The sequence below is a fragment of the Somniosus microcephalus genome, chromosome 2, assembly GCF_052327205.1.
Source record: "Somniosus microcephalus isolate GS21.2 chromosome 2, FLI_Smic_1.0, whole genome shotgun sequence".
Classification (NCBI taxonomy): Eukaryota; Metazoa; Chordata; class Chondrichthyes; order Squaliformes; family Somniosidae; genus Somniosus; species Somniosus microcephalus.
In genome coordinates, this window is record NC_140988.1 from 255674841 (window position 1) to 255687862 (window position 13022).

At 43.8% G+C, this 13022-nt stretch overlaps 1 protein-coding gene across 2 annotated transcripts in view; it reads left to right on the forward strand.

The window, feature by feature from the left end:
* The window catches only part of adamts6 (ADAM metallopeptidase with thrombospondin type 1 motif, 6), a 388783-nt gene that overhangs the window by 282577 nt on the left and 93184 nt on the right, over positions 1 to 13022 (forward strand). For both annotated transcript variants that reach the window (XM_085971193.1, XM_085971201.1), the window contains 2 exons: positions 6815 to 6878; positions 10620 to 10722. In XM_085971193.1, coding sequence (XP_085827319.1) covers positions 6815 to 6878; positions 10620 to 10722 — 167 coding nt within the window. The remainder of the gene's footprint in view (positions 1 to 6814; positions 6879 to 10619; positions 10723 to 13022) is intronic.

Consider the following 13022-nt stretch of genomic DNA (forward strand, 5'->3'; position numbering starts at 1 on the left):
GGCCCCAGAAAAATAATTTCAGACTTACCTTTGCTGGGCCGCTTTGGCTCTACTGCCCATGGAACAGATTCGGAGTGCACACGATGCACAGGCCAACTAGTTCCAACCTAAACTGGGATCCTAGGAGGGGCCTACCACCTGAAATAAGCAGGTACTCTGGGCTCCTAGCAGTAGGTGCTTTCAAAATGTCACATTCCACATCATTGGAGTTAACGGTGGGGGGGTGGGGTTAAGGCTACCAATCCCATTTTGAGGTGGTTACCACCTATGAACACCAGTTACAACAAATTAAAATCACCCCAATGAGTCATGACTAACATGAAGCACAGCTGTTAACACTATCTGACATCACAAAGAAATCTTCTGTTATCCCAGAAAATAAATCTTTGTTTTCTTTTGTTTTCTACTTTACAAGTATAAAATAGACCTGACATAAAAATAATGTTGCATGTTAGTGACTGGAATACAGAGAGGGTTTTTATTCTCTGGCTAAAGGGAACAAAATTTAAGAGAAGAAAAGGAGGAACTAGCGGAGGCTCTTACCATAAATTCCCAATCCGCTCTGGCTACAAGCATGGTGCTGGAGGACTGCTAACATTGTACCATTGTTTAAAAGGGGTGAAAGGGATAGACCAAGTAATTACAATTATATTAGGAAAAAGAGGGTGGTCAGGAGCAATGTTGGCCACTTGAAAACTGATATTGGTGAAATTGTCAGTGATAATAAGGAAATGGCGGACATGTTGAAAGGTTACTTTGTGTCAGTATTTACAGTGGAGCAAGAGGATAGCATGCCGGAAATCCCAAGGAAACTAATATTGAATCAGGGACAGGGACTCAACATAATTAACATAAGCAAAATAACAGTAATGAAGAAAATAATTGCACTAAAGTGTGACAAATCCCCAGGACCAGATGGTTTCCATCCAAGGGATTTAAAGGAAGTAGGTGAGCACATTGCAAATGCCCTAACTATAATCTTCCAAAGTTCTCTCGATTCAGGAACCGTTCCTTTAGATTGGAAAATTGCACATGTCACTCCGCTATTTAAGAACGGTGAGAGAGGGAAACCAGCGAATAATAGACCAGTTAGCCTAAATCTGGTGTTGAGAAATTACTAAGGATAGGGTGACTGAACACCTTGAAAATTTCCAGCTGATCAGAGAGAGCCAGCATGGATTTGTGAAAGGTAGGTCATGCCTGACGAACCTGATTGAATTTTTTGAATAGGTGACTAAAATAGTGGACAGGGGAATGTCTATGGACGTTATTTATATGGACTTCCAGAAGGCATTTGATAAAGTCCCACATAACAGACTGTTAACTAAAGTTGAAGCCCATGGAATTGAAGGCAAAGTATTGACCTGGTTAGGAAACTGGCTGAGCTGCAAGAGACTGAGAGCAGTGATAATGGGCAGGTAATCTATTTGGCAGGATGTGACTAGTGGTGTCCCACAGGGATCTGTGTTGGGGCCTCAACTATTCACCGTATTTATTAACGACTTAGATGATGGGACAGAAAGCTACATATCCAAATTGGCTGATGACACAAAGCTAGGCGGCATTGTAGGCAGTGTAGATGAAAGCATAAATTACAAAGGGATATTGATAGATTAAGTGAATGGGCAAAACTGTGGCAAATGGACTTCAATGTAGGCAAATGTGAGGTCATCCACTTTGGACCTAAAAAGGATAGAACAGGATACTTTCTAAATGGTGAAAAGCTAAAAAAAAGTGGAGGTCCAAAGAGACTTGGGGGTCCAGGTACATAAGTCATTAAAATGTCATGAACAGGTACAGAAAATAATCAAAAATGCTAATGGAATGCTGGCCTTTATATCTAGAGGGCTAAAATACAAGGGGGTAGAAGTTATGCTACAGCTATACAAAGCCCTGGTTAGAATCACACCTGGAGTACTGTGAGCAATTCTGGCCACCACATCTTAGGAAGGATATATTGGCCTTGGAGGGAGTATAGCGTAGATTTACCAGAATGATACCTGGACATCAAGGGTTAAATTATGAGGAGAGATTACACAAATTAGGGTTGTAAAGTATTTCCTAGAATTTAGAAGGTTAAGGGGTGATTTGATTGAAGTTTTCAAGATATTAAGGGGAACAGATCGGGTAGATAGAGAGAAACTATTTCCGATGGTTGGGGAGTCTAGGACTAGGGGGCATTGTCTAAAAATTAGAGCCAGACCTTTCAGGAGTGAAATTAGGAAACACTTCTATGCACAAAGGGTGGTAGAAATTTGGAACTCTCTTCCACAAACAGCAATTGATGCTAGATCAATTGTTAAATTTAAATCTGAGATTGATAGATTTTTGTTAACCAAAGGTATTAAGGGATATGGGGCAAAGGTGGGTATAAGAACATAAGAAATAAGAGCAGGAGTAGGCCATACGGCCCCTTGAGCTTGCTCTGCCATTCAGTAAGATCATGGCTGATCATCGACCTCAACTCCACTTTCCCGCCCGATCTCCGTATCCCTTGATTCCCCTAGAGTCCAAAAATCTATCTATCTCAGCCTTGAATATATGCAAAGACTCAGCATATGGTATATGGAATTAGGTCGCAGATCCACCATGATCTCATTGAATGGCGGAACTGGCTCGAGGGGCTAAATGGCCTACTCCTATTCCTATGTTCCTATGTAATTACAGACCAGTCAGCCTAACCTCAGTGGTGGACAAATTATTGGAAAAATTTTTGAGGGACAGTATTAATCGTCATTTAGAAAGGCACAGATTAATCAAGGGCAGTCAGCATGGATTTGTTAAGGGTAGGTCATGTCTGACTAACTTGATTACATTTTTTGAGGATGTAACAAGGAGGGTCAATGAGGGTAGCACGTTTGATGTAGTCTACATGGGTTTTAGCTAGACTTTTGACAAGGTCCCACATGGCAGACTGGTCAAAATAAAACCATGGGATCTAAGGGAATGTGGCAAGTTGGATGCAAAATTGGCTCAGTGGCAGGAAGCAAAGGGTAAGAGTGTTTTTGTGACTGGAAGGCTGTTTCCAGTGGGGTACTGCAGGGCTAAGTACTGGTATATATCAGTGATTTAGACTTCACTGTAGGGGGCATGATTAAGAAATTTGCAGATGATACAAAAATTGGCCGTGTGGTTGATAGTGAGGAAGAAAGTTGTAGACTGCAGGAATATATCAATGGATTGGCCAGGTGGGCAGAAAGGTGGCAAATGGAATTAAATCTGGAGAAGTATGAGGTAATGCATTTTGGGAGGGCTAATAAACCAAGGGAATACGCAATAATTGGTAGGATACTGACAAGTGTAGAGGAACAGAGGAACCTTGGAATGCATGTCCACAGATCACTGAAGGTAGCAGGACATGTAAATAAGGTGGTTAAGAAGGCATACAGAGTACTTTTCTTTATTAGCCGAGGCATAGAATATAAGAGCAGGGAGGTTATGCTGAAACTGTATAAAACACTAGTTAGGCCACAGCTAGAGTACTGTGTACAGTTTTGGTCACCACATTACTGGAAAGATGTGATTGCACGAGAGAGGGTACAGATGAGATTTACGAGGATGTTGCCAGAACTGGAGAATTTTAGCTATGAGGAAAGATTGGATAGGCTGGGGTTGTTTTCTTTGGAACAGAGGAGGCTGAGGGGAGACTTAATTGAGGTGTATAAAATTATGAGGGGCCTAGATAGAGTGGATAGGAAGAACCTATTTCCCTTAGCAGAAAGGTCAATAATCAGAGAGCATAGATTTAAAGTAATTGATAGAAGAATTAGAGGGGAGTTGAAGAAACCTTTTTCACCCAGAGGGTGGTGGGGGTCTGGAACTCATTGCCTGAAAGGGTGGTAGAGGCAGAAACCCTCATCACATTTAAAAAGTGCTTGGATGTGCACTTGAAGTGCTGTGGCTTGCAAGGCTACGGACCAAGAGCTGGAAAGTGGGATTAGGCTTGATAGCTCTTTTTAGGCCAACACATACATGATGGGCTGAATGGCCTCCTTCTGTGCCATAAACCTCTATGATATGAAAATCACAGAATCTGATGGGACATATTCAAGGATCTTGAAGGAAATAGGAGGAAGAAATAGTGGCAGCGCGAGAAATCACAGGGTGAATTTATGTTGGGTTCCCCTCCACGTCCACCATAACCATAGTGGATGAACCACAGAATTCCTGGATAAACGACGTAGATGGTGTTTGTGCCATTTCTTCTGAAGTTCTGAGAGAACCCTTATGGAAATTCACCCATTAAATTTTAGGGTACTATTCAGAGTAGATGTGTGCAAGAGGGCTGGAGAGTGGCCAATGTAATACCCATTTTCAAACAGGGAGCCAGAGCTAACCCAGGTAATTACAGGTCAGTTAGCTCAACATCTGTAAAACGGGAGGCATAGTAAATAATTCCGAGGACCGAAGGAAGCTGCAAGAGGATATTGATAAGATGGGAGAATGGGCAAAAAAGCGGGATATAGGATTCAGTGTCAGTAAGTGTAAGGTGGTACATTCTGGTACAAAAAAATAAAATAATTATATTTTGAATGAGGGAGATTGGGTGACGAGGAAGAACAGAGGGATTTGGTGATTCAGGTTCACAAGGCATTAAAAGCACCACCACAAGTGGATAAGGCCATGAGAAAACAATTGGAATATTGGGTTTTATGGCAAGAAGTATCGAATGTAAAATTCAAGCTGTAATGGTGAATCAACATAAAACTTTGTAAGACCAGAGTAGGAGTCGTGTGTAAGAAACACTCCCCTGCTGCTTCAGGCCCAACCCAAGAAAACCCCAGCAATTCCAATGCAATGGAAAAGGGGCAGAATTCGCGCAAACTGAGTCTCTGCCCCTTTTTCCTGACCTTTGTACCAGAGAACTGGATGTTCCCGGTGACAAGGGTAAGAAAAATCATCCTACATGAAGTGCTCATTCATGAAACTGTTCTGTATTCTACTCACAAACATGCTGCGGTCTCTTTTTCGCCTCTTATAGATTAATATTGTTTTATTGTTGTGATTATACAATGCCGTGATTCAGACTTAGACAACAGAGAAAATATTTTACTTTATGCAGCTGTTTTTTAATTGCATAATGACAGAAATAGAGAAATTAATACAAGCATACTTCATGAATATGTAGCAACTTTTTTGTCACCGATATTTCAGATTTTAGTTCTTGGAATTGGATAGAATTGGTGTGAAACACAGATAAATGATAACGCTGGGAATTTCCTCAAAGCTTCTTCCGCAATGTCACCATAACCTTGACGGAAGTTCGGCAGAAATCCCGTTTACGCGTGCAAATGGGTGTTCCACTGAACTTCTGCTAAATTTACGGCAGCAGAGCGGAAGAAGCCGCAAAAAAATTCTCGGCGTAAGTAACATTTTGCAAAATTTTATTTGTTGTTCTTTAATATTTTCTCCTTAGTTTAGAGTATCCAACATTAATGTCTAAATTTAAAAGTAGTTGAATAGCTTTCTGTTTAAATTATCTCGATAGTTTTTCTATTGGTCACTCACTGATGAGATAGCTAGACTCAGCTTTTTGCCTTTTATGGGCTAACTTTGTTACCAAAATGGTAAAAGAAGTGTATAACGTGATCTATCTAAATTCAGAAATGCTTGGATGCTGTCCTGTGGGAAACGCTTAAAGCAGTTATATGTTCCAAACAAAGATTTTTTTTTTAAATGCTCAGCTTGAGTCACATAAATCAATGCCTAGAAACAGTTAACATGAACAAGTAAGATGTACAGATATTTAAGCGAGGGGAACTTTCAACTTTGGCGGGGGTGTAAAACAGGTGGTATAGTATTGATGGGTATATAATGGGCAGTTTATCCAATATGCATGTTTTACGTCCCTTCCCACCCCAAAGTTGAAAGTTACCCCCTTGCTTTAGGTGAAATAAAAATTGGGACTGATTTTGAGGCCTCCCGGTGCCCCTAAAATCGTGGGGAAAAGCGTCCCACCCCATTCCTGCCATTGCTGTGGCCATCACCATTTTGTTCAGGTCCTTAAAATAGGCAGCTGCTTGAAGCAAGCAGACCACTAACTTGGTTATTTAAGTCAGAGTACTAAGACGTCAATTGGACGCCGTTGCCATTTTCAGACTCAACTGGGTGGATTGTGTGCCGTGCATGCCCCGTTGGTATCTGCTAATGGCCCAGCCAAAGTGGAGCCCAGAGGGTGAGAACTTACTTATTTTTGTGGGGCTGGGAGAAGCAGCACTGCTCCTCCAGGCTCCACATAAATGACCTGGGCCCTCATCAACCTTAACTCAATATTGCAGAGGCCCAGGGCACCCGTGTTCCGCACACAGCCCGCTGGTCCTGTTTCAATGCGGGCCATCCCTCAAAATTGACCGGGCCTTCGCGCAGAGGGAAAGTCGACCCCACTCAGCCTCCTGCTGTCTGAACATGTACATTTTGCTTTCTATAGAACAAGACTGAGGTATTTTGCTGAGGGACGAAAGTGTAATGAAGTTATGCGCTTACTGTGATAATTATTTAATTTTTTTGTTATTATAAAACACATTTAATAAAACATCCTTATGTTTCTTTTGCCAAACAAAACAATTTTTTCCTAAGCAGTTTTTAATTTATATTTTAAATATCCTTCTAGCTATGAACAATATGCTGCTACTGTTCACAGGGGTGGTAAAATACTACCTAACGTTCCAATGTATTTTAGGTGACTGTTTAAGCATTTTTATTCTGGCTGTGATATGCTGAGCATAATTTAATTTTTATTTTATTAATTTCTCAAGGCCTATGTGACTAAATGGAATACTATTTCTTTAATCATATTTTTAAAATTGTGAAATAGGCCTTCTGGTGGTGGGAAGTACTGCCTTGGAGAGAGAAAACGTTATCGCTCCTGTAACACTGACGTAAGTGAATCCTTTAAAGGTTACTGGCAATGGTAATGGATGAGCATGTAAACTGTTACTTCTGCAGTTGTTCAATCCTCCAGAGAAAACAGCTGTTCACCACAATTAAATACAGAAAGTTCTGGAAATGCACAGCTGGCTAGTCATCATCTACATGAGGAAAATAGCTTTAATATTTCCAGTGGGACCCTTGCATCGTTCTGCATCGCATTGAATTGTTCTGAAGAAGACCGTCCTTTGAACAGTAACCCACATTTAGATGCTGGCTGACTTGTTATGTATTTCCAGCATTTATTTTTTGCTTTTATTTCCAGCATACATGGTTTTTCTCTTTTTACCTTTTCACCAGCATTAGCAATTTGAGTTTCACTGTATCTTTTATTCGAAACACTTATAGAAAATATTTTCCTCTGTAGCTCTTCAGGTATTTGTTCCCCAGTCGAAAGGCCCAGCCCCAAACGCCACCCAGCTGTGAGTTTACACAGGATGGCCTATTCCCAGCCTTCACTTCTTCATGATGGAACCAGTTGGTGGTGGATCCCTTCACTGATAAACAACAACAAAATCCAGAAACTTTTGTAACTAGCTCCCTGTGAGAATTGCAGGCAAGGCTTTGTACATATTTAACGAAATATAGAAGTTAAAGCATTGAGAAATGCTGAAAGGTTTTTTGGAGAATGCAAGTTGAAATTTATGATTTGGCCTGTGTGATTTAGGCATGCTTTCAAATCAATACAACTGACGACAGTATAGACCCAGGGACTGTTAGGGTCCACTGTACGCACCTTTCTCTGGAATCTTCCCTGCCCCTAGGTGGTGATTTTTCAATGTTTAAATATTAAAATGTCACTTCATTAATTGTCACTAATAAATTTGCAATTAAGCAGCACAAATTTGATTTCAGAGGAGAGGACCAATTCTGAACTTCCTGAAAAATGTCAGGTATGTCTGCAACACCTGTGTTCAAAAACCTGCAGCTGGATTTTGTTGAACTGACCAGTGTTTGATGATGGCAAAGCAAATTGATCCAAACTAGTTCAAATAGATATGAATTAGCTCAGATCAGATGAATCTGGTCATTTGATTATATTATGAAATTTAATTTCACGACAAGGCAGTGCATGGCTGCTGGCACAGACCAAAGAGGATTCGCAGTGATGGTATCAGCCAAGTGTTGTGTAAAATGTCACCATTCAGAGAATATTTCAAACTGCGGTGTAACATATTTTGTGTAATGTTTAAAATGGCATTTAACCTTGGCTGTAGTTAAACATTGTAAATCAAAGTAGATAAAATTCATCTGAAGTGGAAACTTACAATTGGATGCTAAGACTTGGTAATTTACTGTAGTTTTTTCATGAACAACTCTGTTGAGTGATTGCATCAATTACTGCGCAAGCACTTTATAGAGAAAGCTGTTTGTTTCTGTAGTACCTGCTCCTTATAAACAGTGAAGGTCACCCGTTACTATGAAGTAAGTCTCCTGCTTTTTTTCTGCTTTGATCTTTTGTAGTGAGAAATAAAACTCACACAAAGACCATCGGCAATATTTTTGTGAATGTGATCATTGCAAATTTATTGCCAGTGAGACGGTGTAATGTTTGAAAAGGTACATTGAAAATCATCATGTGGGGGAAGGGGAAATTCCAGAGCAAGTTGAGTGGTTTTACATTAGACCCTAACAGTCCCTGGGCGACTGTTGAAGACAGTTGTATTGATTTGTTTAAACAGTGACCACAGCTGGTACAGAACACTAATAGATATATATATATAAAAGAGAAAAGGGAGTTTTAAAAAACAAAGATATAGGGCGCGATCTTGCCAGCCCTGGGGCGGCGGGTATGGAGGCAGGACTGCCGGGAAAATGGCAGAATTTGGGGGCGGGTGCCCAACCCGCCTCCGTGCCATCTTGCCAGGAGGTGGGTAGCCGTCCCGCGCCGGGTCCCATTTCCTTGGAGGAGGGAAGGGGATTAGTGCCAGGCAGATAAGAGGATTATCCCCATTTTGCCAACACAAGTGCGGGCTTCCCGAAGGCTCCGAAACCCGCTAGGGTCACCGAGGCGAGTAGTGGGTCTGCGGGGGATGGGGGGGGTGCAGAAGTGCGCTGTGAAGGTAAGTGATGGGTGCAAGTGTGCAGAGGTGAGTGTGAGGTAAGTGGAAAGTGTTAAAAAAATGTTTACTTACCTTTGTTTCTTCCTGCAGGCTTCAAGAGTTGGGTATGCGGAGAGTCTCGCACCTCCGTGGCAGAGATGACAGATGGCCGTTGCATTCTCCAGTGCAACAACCATCTAATTTCTGAAAAAGAAAGAGGTTTGATGAGGTCTTGAATTCAAGAACTCATCAAACTACAGAGAATGTCAATGTCTGACAGCTTCACAGAGCTGACTGAGACCAAGTGTACCCATCATTCTAGTGTTGAAGTGGAGCCCTCCTTATTGAGGGGGTCCCAGCACTCCCGCACCCAGACCTGATTGACTCAGCTAGGATTCCTCGCCTCCTTCAGCAGGCAGGCTCCTGAGATGCACTGCTAGCAGCACGGGCGTCTGCACAGTCTATTTAAATTAAGAGACCTCCCACTGTTCTCACAAACTTTGGCAGGTCGGTGTCGGAAATCCTGGGTGGGCGCAGCCTGTCCCTTACACCAGGGTGTCAGGTCAGCCCCTTGGAATTTCGACCCCAATATATATAGTGGCAACATACGGAAATTAAATCTAATCAACGTATTTTGCATGGCTTCAGAGTAATTTTGCAGGAAGTGCATTTGATGTAAAGTGGGCAGAAATGGTATTTTGAGTTTTATTGCTCTTGAACCATTGCCCCAGTTACATCCTGTTGTTGTTATCAAAGGTGAGCATATATCTTTGAATTTAACTTAGTCATCTGTATCATTCTGACAGATAATTGGCACCTGTTTACAATGTTTGGAGCAGCATGCAACCGCTGAAGTTATTTCCAATCATGTTACATGTAAATACTGTCGTCTGCACAACTATAATCATGAGCAAATAAACATTTTGGTCTTTTGGAAAATTTTTTTAAAAATAACTGCACAATTCACTTCATATTGACTTTTGTTGCTCGATTTACACATTAGCATGCGCTACAAAAATACAATTACATGTTTATAACATTAAAAGTTATTCGTTAATCCTGATTGGCCAGTTGTGATCTGCCATAGTGTTCCTGGTTGACTGTCAATAACAATGAAAAACCCAAGGTGATTGGTGGGTACTGGTGCAGTAAATGTCATGATGTTGTGTACTCAGCAATGAAATCATCATGCTGGTCTGTTTATTAACACGACACGGAAGAGAATAGGTAACAATTTTGCCTTTTTTATACTGCAAATTCCAGCACCAAGTCAAATATACCCAAATGCTAAACATACCTATGGTGATGAGTGCTCAGGCTACATGTTGATACTTTTACACTGCTTTGGTAGCCATGTCTTTGTATCTACAACTAGGAAGATCATGGCTACATGGAGCACCTAAATTAACACATGGCCACTTCTCGTGAAATTTTCTGATTTTTTTTTAGAACAAGCAATTTTTAATTTAAAAGTTGTCTATTTAATGGCAATTGGTATTCAACTCATGTAGCTTTGAAAATGTAGCTCAAGACTTTGAAAATTTCGTTTTTCTTGGGAGGGAAAATACCCTCAGGAAAAAGTTATAAGTAATATATTTGTACAAAGTACAGCACAAAAATGTATCTTTTTCTCCCCCCAATTCCATTTAGCCATGTCCAACGGGATCGCGTGACTTTCGTGAAAAGCAGTGTGCAGACTTTGATAATTTACCTTTTCGTGGAAAGTATTACAACTGGAAGCCATACACTGGAGGTTAGTGTGATTCTGTGCTATTTCAGTTGTTTCTTTGTCATTTATGTTACTATTTCACCCTTTTCCCCTCCAGCAATCTACTTGGACCATGTAACTCTCAGGCCAATGGAATGGGCAGGCAACTTGCTGCCAGCTCTCTGCTAATGTTACTCTGCAACTGCCCCCCAGGACATCTGTGAAAGCAATTAGAAGTGACCCTTTCTCTGACTTTTCCCTCTCTTTATACAAGGAAAAATCTAGCGTCTGCTCCCTGTGATGGCAAAGCTGAGAATAGCAGACACAAACTCACGTCCCACTACTTTGTTGGAGCAGCACTTTGGAGTCCTGTGCCATCCCACTTTCTATTGTATTACATGTGTAAATTCTTATGAAACCAAATTAATTTTCTTTAAATTCTTCATTTCCTTTAGTATTTGTGGTGAAAAATGTGTAAATATAACAATTAAAGCACTCGTCAGAGAATCAGTCCATGATCACCATCCATTGGCACCTAATGAGAAGTTTGTGGCGTACCGACCACAGAAAGGACACAATCCGCTTTTCGGTCCGTAGACTATAAATCAGGCGTCATGCCTTTAAGAAGGATCACACCTTTAAGGAACTCGATCTGCAACATAGTTAAGCCCAGAGCGGGGGAGGAGCAGTCGAAGCTGTGGACTGATGAAAGGCAGTCATGCTTGGTGTAGGCTCTGACGCCATTTTGTGTTCAACATGCAGTCTCAAGAATTAAACCTTTTCTGTTGAACCTCTCTGAGTTCAGTATTTTTTGCTAGGAGTACGTAGACTCCTACATTGGTGACCCCGATGCTCAGGACGACTCCTAAGCGTAACCATGGCTGACACAAACGCAGTTTCTGTGAAGCTGCCGGAGTTCTGGGAGAACCTAGCCACCGCCTGGTTCCTTCAAGCCGAATCGCAATTCCGACTCCGTGGCATCACCGCCGACGCAACGATGTACGACTACCTCCTCGCCTCCCTGGGCAGCTCCACAATCACGAAAGTCTGGACAACACTACAAAACCCTTCGGAGGAAGGCAAGTACGCACATCTCAAGGCCGCGCTCCTTAAAAAATTCACAGCCTCCCAATTTTTTCGCAACTGCCGCCTCCTCGACCTCCCGGGCCTCGGTGACTCCACGCTGTCAGACTTGCTCTCACACATGCTTGCTCTGACCGACGAGAAACCACCCGGCTCCCTCTTCTGCACGCTCTTTATCCGCCAACTACCTCCCAGCATCCGCCCGGCGATCGTGGCGCCCAGCCTCACGGACCTCGAGGTCCTGGCCGACGAAGCCGATAAGCTCCTGTCCGCCGGCTCCAACCACGCCGTCACCCCCGACCTGGCCTCCGCAGCGTCGGCGCGTGCTCCACCCTCTATCGCGCGGCCACACAGCTCGGCCACGAGGCCCCCACGTCCCCCAAGCCCTCCGACCCAGGGTTACTGCTACTTCCATACCCGGTTCGGTGCACGGGCACGCCGCTGCAGCCATCCCTGCACGTTTCCAACCGCCGCCACACCGGCCTACACGATGGCCGTGGGGCAAGCAGGCGCGCTGCTGTACGTTACGGACAGCGCCTCCGGACGCCGTTTCCTATGCGACACGGGCGCGCAGCGCAGCATCATCCCCGCGTCCGCCCTCGAGATCCAGCGAGGTGGCCGCGGCCCTGCGCTGGCTGCCGCCAACGGCACCGACATCCGGACGTACGGCACCTGCATTGTCACCATCGACCTCGCAGGCCGCCGCTACCACTGGGAGTTTATCACCACCAAGGTGCTCTCCCCGCTCCTCGGTGCGGATTTCCTGTGCGCCCACGGCCTGTTGGTCGACATGCCTCGGCGCTGCCTCGTGGACATGAACACCATGTCACCTATCCCGGGCGCCATGGCCCCCCCGCAACCCGCCGAAATGGCGTGGCAGTGCCGCGCCCGCTCAACGGACGACTACTCAGCACTCCTGGCTGAGTTCCCAGCCCTCACCAACCCGACCTTCTCCGCGAAAGTTGCTAAGCACGGGGTAGAACACTTCATCCCCACCACAGGCCCACCGGTGTATGCCCACTCCCGCAGGCTGGACCCAGCCAAGCTGGAGATCGCGCGGGCCGAGTTCGCCACAATGGAACAGCTCGGCATCATCCGCCGCTCCAACAGCCCCTGGGCCTCCACACTCCACATCGTCACCAAACCCGACGGGGGATGGCGCCCCTGCGGGGACTACCGGCGCCTAAACGACGCCACCACGCCGGATTGGTACCCCATAACGCACATTCAAGACTTCTCGGCTAGACTGGCCGGCCGCTCAT